Raw genomic sequence first — 14,172 nt, 5'->3', positions numbered from 1 at the left:
TGGTCCTTACCATACCTCCAGCCTCATCTATTTATCTCTGCACTGTACTCTCACTGGCATTTTCCAATTCAAAGCTCTCCACACAGCTCTTTCTTTTCTCTGGATCACTCATATCCCAGGCATTCCTGCACTGAGTTATGTCAACTCATCCTTCAGATGTCAGTTGTTAGTTTTGGTGTTCCTTTCCTGAGGACAATTTCTATGGCTCTTCTTATTTGCTCTTCCACAGGACTGCTGTAGTTCTCAGTATTAACACTCATCACCATTGCCATTTTACGATTATTTGTGGAACTATTTGATCAATTTTTGTCTCCCTTACCAGACAGCACCTCTCTCTGCTCTACCCTGCTTGCTCAGTACCATGCCCCTGCCACAGTTGTTACACATCGCATATTTGTTGAATGAATGCAAGCTGAACGAAAGCATGAGCTGCCTTCCCTGGACCAGTTACACTTACCAGGTGTCTGCACAAGGAGGTTGTAGATTTTAGTCCAAACACCTTCTGGATACAGAGTGAAACTACACTCGTACTTTCTGCTGAACGAGGAAGATACGTTCCTGAAGTGCAGAATCCATTCTGTCACATGGCCAGTGTCTGAGAAAGTCACTAGTAAGTCATAGGGATTTCCTTGGGCACATTGGAGGCCATACTGGGGATGATAAAGGGCAATCAGGTCCTTCTTTTTGGTGACATTGGACCACGGCATCTGTACCAGGATTGTCCGCTGTGTTTGGCAAGTCAGATTGACATCAGAACCAGGTACATCATAAATGTCTTCTCTCAAGTTGAATACTTCTTTCCATACTCCTGAAAAGAAGACACATGCTAATTCACATGGAGTGACTCTTAATTAAAAACCTCGGTGACTTCAGGGAGGAAGGGAGCAGCTGAGGACATTCCTCCCTGCTGTCCTAGAGTCTGTATGTGCTACAAAGGGAGAGACATGGGTCTCAATGCAAGTGAGGAATCACTTACTTAGGAAAATATTCACTTAGGAAACTATCAGCTTCCGAGTATCTCTCTCTTTGTATGTTGGTCTGTCCAAAAAAAAAAAAAAATTGAGGTCTTTGACAACTTGTAAATAAAATTAAGCCTATCTAAAAACTGAGTGAGTGCATCAGCAAACTTAGTATGGCAACTATTCTTACATTTTAATATAATTAATCTTTTTTGGGGGGGATAATACATCGATAGCTGCATATAACACACAAGTGATGTTTTCTCATATGGTAAAATTAACTAATGTATGTAGAGAATTTTACAGGTGTGTGTTTACAAGAGGTTTTTATATACTTTGCCTGTCTAATCTGCACACATTATAAGAGTAATATTCTTAGCTCTTTTTATCAAGAGAAACTGAAGCACAGAAAGCTTAAGAGATTTGCTCACACCGGGTATGGCGGTACACACTTGAAAGTTCCTCTGCAACTCACTGAGACCCTGTTTTAAAATAAAGAATAAAAAATAGGGCTGGGGGTGTAGCGTGGAGGTAGAATGCACCTGGGTTCCAATCCTAGTACTGAAAGAGAGAGAGAGAGAGAGAGAGAGAGAGAGAGAGAGAGAGAGAGAGGGAGGGAGGGAGGGAGGGAGGGAGGGAGGGAGGGAGAGAGAGAGAGAGAGAGAGAGAGAGAGAGAGAGAGAGAGAGAGAGAGAGAGATTTGCTCAAAGTCACACCTCCAGATAAAGAACATGAATTCAGTTGCACAGGGTCAACCCTCTCTCCATTAACCTTCAGAGAAAGTCTGTGTTCTATAGAGAAACACAGCCTGGCTGAGTAGAGTAAGAAATTTGACATTCCCTAGAGGAGGATGGAACGGACCTTCACCTCCATGTAGGTAGGTCTCCTGGGATGAGGTGGGGAGAGGATGTCCTAGGTTTCATAGAGCATTGTCTCTAATCAATTTCCTGAAATGCTACACATCAAAGAAGATTCCTTCTCTCATCAGCTACCTGACCAAAGGGAACAGTATGCTTAAAATATGTTAAGCATTGAACCTTTGACATGCCTTCAGAAATGTTGGTTTCAGTTTTAAAATTAATTTGGGCTATGTTGTAGAAATGATATTTTATTATTCCAAGTCCCACTAAACCTCACAAAAGGGAAAAGATAAAAAGACAAAAAAAAAAAACAAAACAGTTGAAAGAAACCAGGCTTTCAAAGGCACTTGACTAACAGCCTGGACACACACTTATAATCCCAGTAATTGGGAGGCTGATAAGGAGGATCACAGATTCAAGGTCAACTTCAGCAATTTAGCAAGACACTCAGTAATCTCAATAAGACTCTCTTTCACAATAAAAAATAAATAAATAAAACAGGGCTGGGGATGTAGTTCAGAAGTAGAATGTTCCTGGGCTCAATCTCAAGTACTACAAAAGAAAAAAAAGGTACTTGAACAATAGGAATTAACACATGTTTGTGAATGCAAACCGCTTGGATAGACAGAGGTCAGTAGAGTTGAGTGCAACTTCCTGTGAGCTGTCTTCTAATAGGATGCCTCGGATCCTCTCTACAGTGTTATACTCCAGTGTCTCTTTTGACTTAGAAATTATTAAAATCTTCATAGTTGTACCAGAAAAACACAGTTAATTATTAAGATACTCAAGCTCACTACAGCATCCTCATATTGTAGAACAAACATTTCTTCTTCTTTTCCTTCTTCTTCTTTTTCTTCTTCTTCTTCTTCTTCTTCTTCTTCTTCTTCTTCTTCTTCTTCTTCTTCTTCTTCTTCTTCTTCTTCTCCTCCTCCTCCTCCTCCTCCTCCTCCTCCTCCTCCTCCTCCTCCTCCTCCTCCTCCTCCTCCTCCTTCTTCTTCTTCTTCTTCTTCTTCTTCTTCTTCTTCTTTTTCCTTTGGTGTGTGTGGTACTGAGGATTGAATGACTGAACCCAGAGGCATTCTACCTTCGAGCAACGCCCATAATCCAATTTTATTTCTATTTGGAAACAGAGTCTTGTTAGGGTGATGCCAGTCTCACTACTTGCTGAGGTTGTCCTTGAACCTATGATCCTCCTGTCTCAGCCTCTGAGTACAGGAATTACAGGCGTGTGCCAACACCCCTGGTCAGTCTCTTCTTTCCATTTTTTTTTTTTTGGTGATACAGGGGTTCCTGGAAACCCTTCTACCTCCGGGCTACACTCCCAGACCTATTTTTTTATATTTTTATTTGGAAACAGGGTCTCTTGAGCCAGCGAGGCTGCCTTCGAACCTGTGCAATCCTCCTGTCTCTGCCTCCCAAGTGTGGGGATTACAAGGGTGCACCACCACGCATTAGGCCTCTGGTTCCCACTATCATAAGGACTCCATTTGCCTCCAGGACTATCCTTACATACGCCCCAGTAAAATTCAACATGTTTTCACTCCCCAAATTCTTAATATTCAGAGGAGAAATAGTTGTTCTATCTAAAAGAAAAGGGATACTTGAGAGAGGAAAGAAAGTTGAGCAGGGACCTCTGAGCACAGATGGTTTTGTGATTTCTTTGTAGTTTTATGCAGCTTTTATGACTATCATTTGGAGAGATTTCATACCCAAGAAACACAATTTTCCAGTTACTCCAGAGATCCTCCTAAGAGAGAAATGAGTGAAGATGACTCTGACCATCTATTCTCTTCTTGTTTCTAGTATTCATTATTAATAATTTCTAGGCTCTAACATCTATAGATAGCTGCCACTTAAATACATAACTGAAAACTTTAGTAATGATTTGCCCTTTGATGAACCATTTTATCATGAACCACTAGGCATTCTGTGTGTGTGTGTGTGTGTGTGTGTGTGTGTGTGTGTGTGTGTGGTACTGGGGATGGAACCCAAGAGCATTCTACCTCCAAGCTACACCCCCAGCCCTATTTCTTGTTCTTTATTTTGAATCAGGGTCTCACTGGGTTGCCAAGGGCCTCACTAAGTAGATGAAGCTGTCCTTGAACTGTGATCCTCCTGTCTCAGCCTCCCGAATGCTGGGATTACAAGTCTGTGCCATCACTCCCAGCTATCATCATGTATTTAAAATGAGCAAAGATCCCTACAGCAGCTGACCTGGCCAGCAAGGACAACCAGAAGTCTTACCCCTGACCAACTGGAGGTAGATGATCGAGCAGAAGGCACAGAATGTCCATTTTCTTCTCCATTGTCTCCGGCAGCACTTACTTTTGCATTTCCAAAATGCAGAAAATTGATGTCTCTAAGCAAACTCCAGCCACCCGATTCGTGCTCAAAAACCCCAAACCTACCACAGGCCTGCCCAAGTCTGTTTATTGCTTGGCAAGCCCCCAGGAAATGAGACGTAGACAGGAAAGTAGTGGTTCACAGCTATGTATAACTTTCAGCAGAACAATGTTGAAATTGTTCTCTGAAATTCTGTGTATCACCTCCTTTAGAAGACTCTTCTGTATCGAAAGATTCCCTCCTTCAGGATCTTTGTCAGTCAAGCTGCTTCTAAAATTCAAACAAAGGAAACCATGCAGTGCGCTTCCCAATGTGCTTTTGGTACATTTTCTTTTCAAGAGCACAAAGTCATTTAACAAATGTGAGTTTGGTGTCTTTCATAATGGTATTTCTGTTCAGCCTTAAAATATATTTTCTTTCCAGAATTGCTCCAGGGTGAAAGCAGAAGAATTAACATTTTTAATTTTAACAATCTTTGAAAAGTAACAGGGTAACAGGGAGTAGTGTCTGCTATCAAAGCATTTGGTTTTTCTTCTCTTTCTGGGAAATCCCCAATTCCTGAGAGGGAGAAGTGAGGTTTCCACCCTTTTCCTGGGATGGGCTCCTGGTATTATGGAGAAGTCTCCTCCACATTGGCTGGAAGACTTTTTTTTTTTTTTTTTTTTTTCTGATGGCAGAAGAATTTATCTGTGCCTAAGCCAGAAACCATACAGAGCAAGATAGTAACCATCAGAATCCATAAGAAAAAAATCACCTACTTCAACCAGCTACCAGGCCTGATCCATTCACCCAGTTACTTCCATTTACAAAGGACCATAAGGAGTTTCAGGGAAGAGACTTCTTGGTAAAAATAACTGGCTATACATGAAAGACCATGATGACTGCTTCTTGTCAGAAATATGTGTTTTATGAACAGAGAAAAATAATAAGCACATATATGCATTTCCATACAACCATAGGATTGGTGAAATAATCTGTAATTCAAATCTTTCTACTGGAATATGGACAACACCCAGCAAGACTGAACACAGATGAGAGTCTGAATTATTCTTTTAAGGTCAAGTGAAGATAACTTTGGCTAGGCTGTCATCATAAACATGCTGATCTGTCCTCCACAAGGACTTGTGGAAAATATGGATGATGCTAATACTTAAGCAATCACCCTCAACCATTCATTGATTAGAATTAAGGTAGGAGAGAAGAGATATTTACATGAGACAAATAAAGGGCCAAAGTCTTCCTGGACACCCAAGCTGCCATCTCTGCCCACCACTGCCAATACTCGCTATGACAATTCTCATACTTGCTCATTACTACTTAGCTAATGATTTTTCCTGAAAAAGCCAGAATATGGAATTATTTATTTCATAGTTCAGAGTTTCCTAGACCTTTATTCTCACCCCTCCTATCTCCTACAACTTTCAGAACACTGGGGATGTTGGGTCAGGCAGTATTGACAGAGATTTTTCCAAGGCGGGTAGGAAGCTGTCCTTGAAAAAAGGGCAAGAAGAAACATAACTACTCTGGATGACGCCCCCCAAAATAAATTTCCAGTAAATCATAGTGATGGAGCATAGCAGCAGGGCAGGCTGGGGATGTATATGAAGATCCTAATCAATATGTTGGTGTCCCTATTAGTTTAAGATACATTATAAATCTGAAGAAGGGATTCTGTTTTCTCACACCAGTTATCATGGAAAGAGGAATTAACCTAAGAACCAACAAAAATCCAAGTGAGATTAGTCAGTCACAAATATGTGAAAGCTAGGGAGAAATGGGTAACAGGAGGAACTCTAGATGAAGAAGGAGATCCTAAAGAGGAGCAAATAAGGCGACCTAACTGAGGGGATGGGAGAAGAGGGAAACTCTCTACAGCACATGATGTACTTAAACACACATATCAAAGTCAATCACTGAGCCAAGCATGGGAGGGAGGGAAGGGGAGGGAATAGGGTGGGATCGGGTAAGGGCTAATTGGGTGCTGTGTCATGTATGTCTCCACAAGTCTTTTAAGATGTATGACTACAATGCACCAATAAATAAATAAATAAAGTAGCCAGGCATGGTGGGACATGCTTGTAATCCCCGTGCTTGAGAGGCTGAGACAGGATTGCGCAGGTTCGAAGCCAGCCTTGTTGGCTTAAGAGAACCTGTTTCCAAATAAAAAATATAGAATAGATCTGGGAGTGTAGCCTGAGGTAGAAGGGTTCCATCTCCAGTACCACCAAAAAAAAAAAGTAAAAAAAATAGTTTTATTAGTGTGCTATAATTATACATCATAGTGAGGTTCAGTGTGATACACACACACACACACACACACACACACACACACACACACACAGATTTTGCTGTTTCCTTCCAAATGCTACCCCACCCTAACATCCAAGTTTGATTAATTACCCAATGCCCCCCTCTTTGTAGTATTTAGAAATTTCCTCTTATTACACCAAAGTAATGCAACTCTTTTATTAAAAAAAAAACTCATAAAAAGGTAAATTGTAATTCATGACTCACTTTGAATGGAATCCTTGCCTCTCTTCCGGTCAGGTTACTCTGTACCTTCAGTGACTACTGGGCAAATCTGCCCTCTGTTTTTCAATTTCCTGGTTCCAGATTCTTTTGCCTGGAAGCTTCTGCAGCCTGAAGATTTCAGATTTGACTAATTTTCCTTTGGGATCCACCTAGGCTCTGAGAGGAGAACATTTTGAGATGCCTGCAGAATACTAATTGATTGTGTCTGGTCTCAGAGCTGCTACGCGCGGGTGGCAGCCACGCATGGCTGTCTTCGTGCAGCAGGTGGCAGCAGTACCCTGCAGACCTGAAGGGCAGGCCACCCCCGGTGCAGGAAGGGCTTCCAGGGCTCTTCAAACCTGGTCATACTTTCTAAAGGCCCTTTCAGCATGGGGATAGGCATTCTCTATACTTAAAAATAACCCTTCTACGGAAGTCACGTCAATCTTTCCTATTATCCTCTCTGCTCACCAAATCCCAATTGCCCAGCATTTCTTCTACCTTATATTATAGTCAGCTGCATATAAAAAGAAAACAGAGCAGTCGGTTTCAGACACAAAAAGAAATCTTGAACTTCTTGAACTTCAGAGGCAAATTCAATTATTTACAAAGGGAAGCAGGAATGCACATTATTTCTGCTAGAGGCAAGACATGATTGTGTGTTTTGGACAAACTTTCAAAATGCTCTATCTAAGCACATTCAATGAGAAAAGCACATTTTCAGAAACAGGAAGTCGAACAACAGGTAAATTTAGTTTTGTGGTTTCCACAGAGGTTAACTCAAATATTACCGATTTGTCTTGGATTTTATTCTTTAACTACTTCCATTAAAAGTGAAAAATGTGGGACCTTATATTTCAGTACCTATTTCCTAGAATACTTAGAAAACATAGTGTTTAAGGTTCCAGTAAATTGAAAAATTGTCAACTTTGAAAGGATTACTGAAGAGGCATAGCTCTAGATGATCTTAAAATATAGTTCCATTCTGCTGGAGGAAGAGTACCCATATGTACCAAAAAATTAATAAATAAAATAAAATAAAGTAGCACAGAGTGAGTAAGCACCACAGGAGTATAGAAGAAGAACAATCTTGGAAATGGAGGGGGCCAAGAACAACTGAAGCGTCAAATCTGAACTTGGCCTTATGTTATAGAAAACAGCTTGATAAAAAAAACCTCAAGGTAAGTCCTGCCTGGCAGAGGAAAATGCAAAAGACACCTCTTAGGAGGGTTGATGTTCAAGATGGATTCAGGATGTAGGATATTCTGGTAGAGCAGAAGCTATAGCCAGGTGTCCAAGAGTTGAGCTTGGATCATGGATGGCTTCAAATTCTGGGCTAAGCAGTACAGATTTCGTTTGTCATGTTGAAGAGAATTACTAATGATTTTCAGCATCACAGTGACATAACATTACTTTAAGATAAAGAGATATTTTAAAAGGATGGATTGGGCAACATGTATAAGTTGAATGAAAAAAAATAAAAAAGGGAGGCAGCAGATCTGTTAAGCATTTTGTTTCCATCGTTCATCTAGAAAAAGAACCTGCTGATTGGTAGTGGTTTTGACAAAGTGTGACAAGAACATGGAGATTAACGAGAAAGAGGAGGCAAGGGGTGGTCCACATGGACATGGCATCAACATCTGCTCTGAAGTGTCATGCTTCAGAATTAAAAGAAAGAAAAAACAAACAGAGCTGGATTCCTACTGGAAGAGCCATCTTCATCTGAGAGCAACTGCCAAAAGATCAGTGGACTTTGGGTTGAAGTGAAAGAGAGCCTACAGAGTACACCTTGAGTTCTTTCTTTTTTTTTTTTTTGTTCAAATTTTATAAGTTCCACAAATTAACTATGTAATTATAAAGAATTTCAAGAAACTTTCAGCAAAGCAAGTGCTTTTATCATAACCATTTCTGCCACACTCAATTCCATTTACAAAAGACTAACTTTAGATTAATATATGTTTTCACTTTCAGCATCTGCATCTGCTCATTACACAAAAGAATTTTAAAGAAATAATAAATGGGATAAAAAGCAGTTGGAATGCTAACTATCCAATGTCTACCAGGACTTATATACCATTGTATATTTTTCCAGACTTTTATATAAACATGTACATTTGTAGAAAATTGATTTTTCCTTCATGCACACTACTCTGAACTTTTTCCTTCATAATATATTGTAGACATGTTGCATGTTATAAAAAGACCTGTTTCTTCCTTTAAAATAACTGTGTAGTATTTCATTGTATGGATACACAGAAAAATAATTTGGAATAAGATAAAATAAAATTTTCACCTATTTTACTTTAAGAAATAGAATGGTAAAATTCAGTTGAACAATTAGAGAGAGAGAGATTGATTGATTGATTTTGACTTAGCCAAAGCCCTGGGAATCTAGTGTTGATTCAATACTAACTTAATCATGTTGACTCTTTCAAAAATATACTTAAGGAAGCATTAATATTTTTAAGATTAAGTTAACATGGACAGAATTAAAAGAAAATACCTAAAATTTCAGATTATACCTACTTTCCCAGCATTGAAATTTATTTAGAGCTAGACCAAATTATTTTCTTGGAAGAGGAGGGGTTGCTACAGGGAGCAGAAATGAGTAGGATAAACATTAATCCTTCAGTATTAAATTTCTTTTTAAATGTAGAATTTCACATTAGACTCAACAAAAAATCTTGTAATGAACATTACATACATATTTCTCATTTTATTATTGACAGTTTACGATGGAGACCAGAGAGTGTTCTGAACCTCTCCCCAGGGTGACCATAAGAATATAGAAGACAGTTGTGTCTAAAAACATACTCCTCTCCTCTAAGAAAAAAGCCTAGCATTTTAAAGATTTGCCTCTTTTGTGAAAGAGTTAAAAACAAGCAAGAGCACAGAAACAGAATGAATGTCTCCCACCAAGCACTCTAAAATGCCCGAAGCGAACAACTGCATATATCGTCTAGAACACAGTCTTTCGCTATACAGGTGAACAAGCTGAGGCCCTGGGAGGTAAGCGTGTCTTGTTCAAGACCACAGGCCTCATGACAAAGAATCCTATGCTACTTGTTATGCTGAATCTTATTTTACACAACTAAGCAGTTTACTGAGCTACATTATATATCCAATTGTTGAATACCCTTGATGCCAACCATTCTTCACATTAGGATGCAAACTGTGTTTTTGACATTTTTCTCAATTATCCTGCACTGACATGTCACAGAGGAAACAGTAGTGACATAGTGACATATGTGTGTATGTATCATATGTATATATGTATATATCCAATAAACCTATTATATATGCATTTTTTAAGAAATATCTGCTTGTGTTTTTGTCTGTTATCTTTCTTGTTTTTAAATTTTATTGCCTTGAAGAATTCTGACCAAGTCTGGGTGAAACTAGGCATGCTATTTTTTAGTTAAAAGCATAGAATTAACCATACCCCATGTTATATAACTCAGAATCAATTTTATTTTGTTTTGTTTTTTGTTTGTTACATATCATTTCCTTTGTTTTGGCTCAGAAAAAGTATTATAGATTTCTTACTTACATCTCCAGATAATTCTTTCTCTTCTTCTCTATCCCAAGTCCACACAACTGGTGGCTTAAAGTAGAAGGTGTTCTATACCCAGCACCTACTTGAGAAGTTCCCAAAACTAGGGAATTTGACGATGAACAAAGGAAAACACCACATGTGGAGAGTCCCCTTTAACAAGTTGAAATTTCTCAAAGCCTTTTTTTTTTTTAACAAAATCATATCTTAGCACTTTTGAGAGGCTTAGAATCTACTTGGCATTAGAAGTACTTGTATCAGTTTCACACTTTAACCTAAGTTATAGAACCAGGGAACCTCAGGAGGATCAACTCTTTATTTATATATTTATTATGTATGTATGTATGTATGTATGCATTTATTATTTATTTATGTGTGTATTTATTCCTCTGAGCTATACCCCTAGCCCTATTTTAATTTTAATTTTGAAACAGGGTCTTGCTAAATTGCAGAGGTTGGCCTTAAACCTGGATTTCTTTTTTCTCAGCCTCCTAAGAACTGGGATTATAGCCCTGTGTCACCATGACTAAATTAAATATTATTCACTTTTTTATGTTATCAGTGAGGAATCTGTTTCTCAGTGAAAGAAAATAATCCTGAAGTCAGGAAGAAGTTTATATGTTTGGTGATTATCTAGATTCTGTCTCCAACAGAATCATTCATTGGGATGCCCAATTGAAAGATGTAACTTGGTGAGATAAAATGTCAAAGAACCTGTCTGAGAAAGCCTGACAGGTACATGTGGGCTGTGCAAACATCAAATGTCAGCCCCGTAAACCTCTCAGATGTGTCCCTTTTGCACACACCTCTAGAAAGCACCCGTGCTTGACCACAGGCCTGCGTGTCTCACCAGACCCTGGCTAGCTCTCTTCACTCCCCACAGCACTGCACCCCCTCCTTTCTGTCCCTTAGGCTCTCTGTGTTCATCCCACCTCAGGGACTTTGCATATGTTCTGCTTGGAATACCTGTTCACAGTCTTGTTATCTGACTGGATTCTCTCATTCTGGGGTTTTTCAAATATCTGACCCCTGACTGCTAAAAGAGCCCTACCTTAAGTCTCTGTCACACCGACAGCTTCATTTCCTTAAGAAGCCCATCACCAAGAGGAAGTAAGCTGTTCATTTTTTTATTGGTATAGAGTCACTTTCCATTAGGATATCAAAGTAGCCTTTTCTGTCTTGCCACACTTCCTCTCAACCTACTATTAGGACAGGAAAAAACCAAAGTGTTTTTCCTGTTTTCTCACATAGCCACTCAACACTTCAAATCTGACACTGGATGTCTAGATCTTTTCCCCCACACACTAACCAATTCTTCTATTCTCCATTAGACACCAACAGAGCCCAATAATTTAACATGATTATGACATTGTTCATCTGGAGAGAGTGTCGGGTCCCACAGGTGAAGTTCTCAGCCCCACAACATGGCCTTTCCCCTTCAGATGCCAGTCCTAAGTCCCAAGCTGTGACCTGTGCCTCTGATCAACTGGCTATTAATTGGAGTGTCCTTGACCCCCTGTTCATGTGAGGGTGGCTCACAGAATTTGACTAATGTTTATACGTTTATTTATTATAAAGGGAAATACAAAGAATAAAGATGAACAGCCAGATGAAAGATACACTGAGCAAGGTGACTGGGAAAAAGTCCGGAGCTCCCATGCCCTCTCCAGGTGTGTTGCCCCCTAGAGACCTGGAGGTTAGTAATTCAGGATTTCCATGAACTCCATCCTCTTGGGTTTTAATGGAGACTTCATTGTAAGCACAATTGATGGAATCACTGGCCAGTGGTGATCAACTCCACCTTCAGCCCCTCTCCACCATCCTTGAGTTTGGGAGGTGGGGCTGAGAATTTTAACCCTCTCCTTAAAGGATCAGTTCCCCTAGCAACCAGCCTCATGGTTAGGCTATCAGGGATCCCCCAGCCATCAGTCATTTCATTAACACATGTAAGGACATTTTTTTAAGGTACCTGGGATGAGACCCAGAGGCATTAGAGCTCTACCCCCAGCCCTATTTTTTAATTTTTTATTTTGAAACAGGGTCTCACTAAGTTGAAGAGGACCTCACTAAGTAGCTGAGGCTGGCTGCAAACCCAGATCCTCCTGTCTCAGCCTCACGAAGTAAGGACATTTTCTTTTTCCTTTTGGTGGTACTAGGGTTCCTGGAAGCCCTTCTACCTCCGGATACACTCCCAGACCTATTTTTATATTTTTATTTGGAAACAGGGTCTCTTAAGCCAGGGAGGCTGACTTCGAACCTGCGCGATCCTCCTGTCTCCGCCTCCCAAGAGCGGGGATTACAAGCGTGCACCACTACTCCTGGCACAGTAAGGACTTTTTTTTATTAAAATATTGCATGGGTTTTAGGAGTTGCATGCCAGAAACCACAGAACAGAAACCAAATATATTACTTTCTATTATCACACTGTTGCATCCACCTTTTTTTCTTGTTGGTGCTGGAGATTGAACTCAGAGGCATTCTACCTCTGAGCTACAACCCCAAATCTACTTTATCTTATAACAGGGTCTCACTAGATTGATAGGAGTCTCATTACTTGCTGAGGCTGCCTTCAAACCTGTGGTCCTCCTGTCTCAGCTTTCCCAGTATTAAGATTACAAGCATGTGCTGCCACACCTGGCTTCACACCCACCTTTTACTCCAGCTCCTGTTGAGGCAACCAGCCACTTGGAGGTGGAACATGAAAGCATCGCCCCTCAGCTGTCTTCAGTACCTCTCACCTTCTGACCTGGGTCTCAGGGTATGGAAGCCTTACCTCACTCATCAAAGGCATACATGTGTGCAACCCTGGGCTGTAAGAGTTAACATCCTCTGGGGTAGTCTTTGACCAAGGGGAGTAGGAGCTAGTAGATCAATCTCCCCAATTCTGTGGCTCAAGTAGAAGTTTCTATGGTGCAGACTACATGGCTCCTTCAGAAAGGGCCCAGAAGGACCAGATCACCATTGTCCTTGGGTGAGTTGCTGGATGACTCACTCTTGGGTTGACTGTCCCTACTTCCATGTTTGCAGTCCCTACTCATGTCCAGGGTAACTTCAGGCAGGCTTTTGTCTCAGGCTGTACTTTTGTGGGGAATGCCTTTTAGGGCTTTCTTTTTGTGGGGGGGAGGTATGGGAGATTAAACCTAGGGGAATTTACTTCTAAGCTACACCCCCAGCCATATATATATATATATATGTATATGTATATGTATATGTATATGTATATGTATATGTATATGTATATGTATATGTATACATACATATACACACATACATGTATATACATATATACATATATATGTGTATACATACATATATCATATATACATATATACAAACATATATACATATACATATACATATACATATACATATACATATATATATATATTTTGTGTGTTTTGTACTGGGGTTCCTGGAAACCCTTCTACTTCCGGGATACACTCCCAAGGGCTACACTCCCACTCCCAGACCTAGTTTTTTACCTTTTTATGTGGAAACAGGGTCTCTTAAGCCAGCAAGGCTGGCTGCGAACCAGCTCGATCCTCCTGTCTCCACCTCCCAAGCGCGGGGATTACAAGCGTGCGCCACCACTCCCAGCTTATATACCTTATTTTGAAGCAGGGTCTCACTAAGTTACTAACAGTGTTGCTTAGTCTCTGAGGCTTATCTGGAACCTGCTATCCCCCTGTCTCAGTCTCCCAAGTACTAGAATTATAGGCATGCACCGCTATGCCTGGCTAGAGCTGTCTTCTTGCTGCTCTATTTCTAGCCCTCAAAATGACATTGGGCAGGGGCCGGGATGTAGCTCAGGGGCAAAGCACCTGCTATGTGGCACTCTGGGTTCAATCCTTGGTTCCAAAAAGACCAAAAAAAAAAAAAAAGAACCCCTTTAAAAATGGCATTGGTCATATTATATGTACTATATGAATATTTTTGAGTGAAATGC

General features: G+C 40.2%; 1 protein-coding gene across 1 annotated transcript in view; it reads right to left on the bottom strand.

The window, feature by feature from the left end:
- The window catches only part of CD96 (CD96 molecule), a gene marked incomplete at both ends in the record, with an annotated part of 98,414 nt that extends 85,480 nt beyond the window's left edge, over positions 1–12,934 (bottom strand). The window contains 2 exon segments of the mRNA XM_080696510.1: positions 458–808; positions 12,877–12,934. Of these exon segments, the coding sequence (XP_080552636.1) occupies positions 458–808; positions 12,877–12,934 (409 nt within the window).
- Positions 12,935–14,172: the final 1,238 nt, after the last annotated feature.

This window comes from Muscardinus avellanarius (genome assembly GCF_963383645.1).
Source record: "Muscardinus avellanarius genome assembly, chromosome: 5".
NCBI classification, from domain to species: domain Eukaryota; kingdom Metazoa; phylum Chordata; class Mammalia; order Rodentia; family Gliridae; genus Muscardinus; species Muscardinus avellanarius.
The sequence above is the reverse complement of the archived record's forward strand: the minus strand, read 5'-3'. Positions and strand labels throughout refer to the sequence as shown.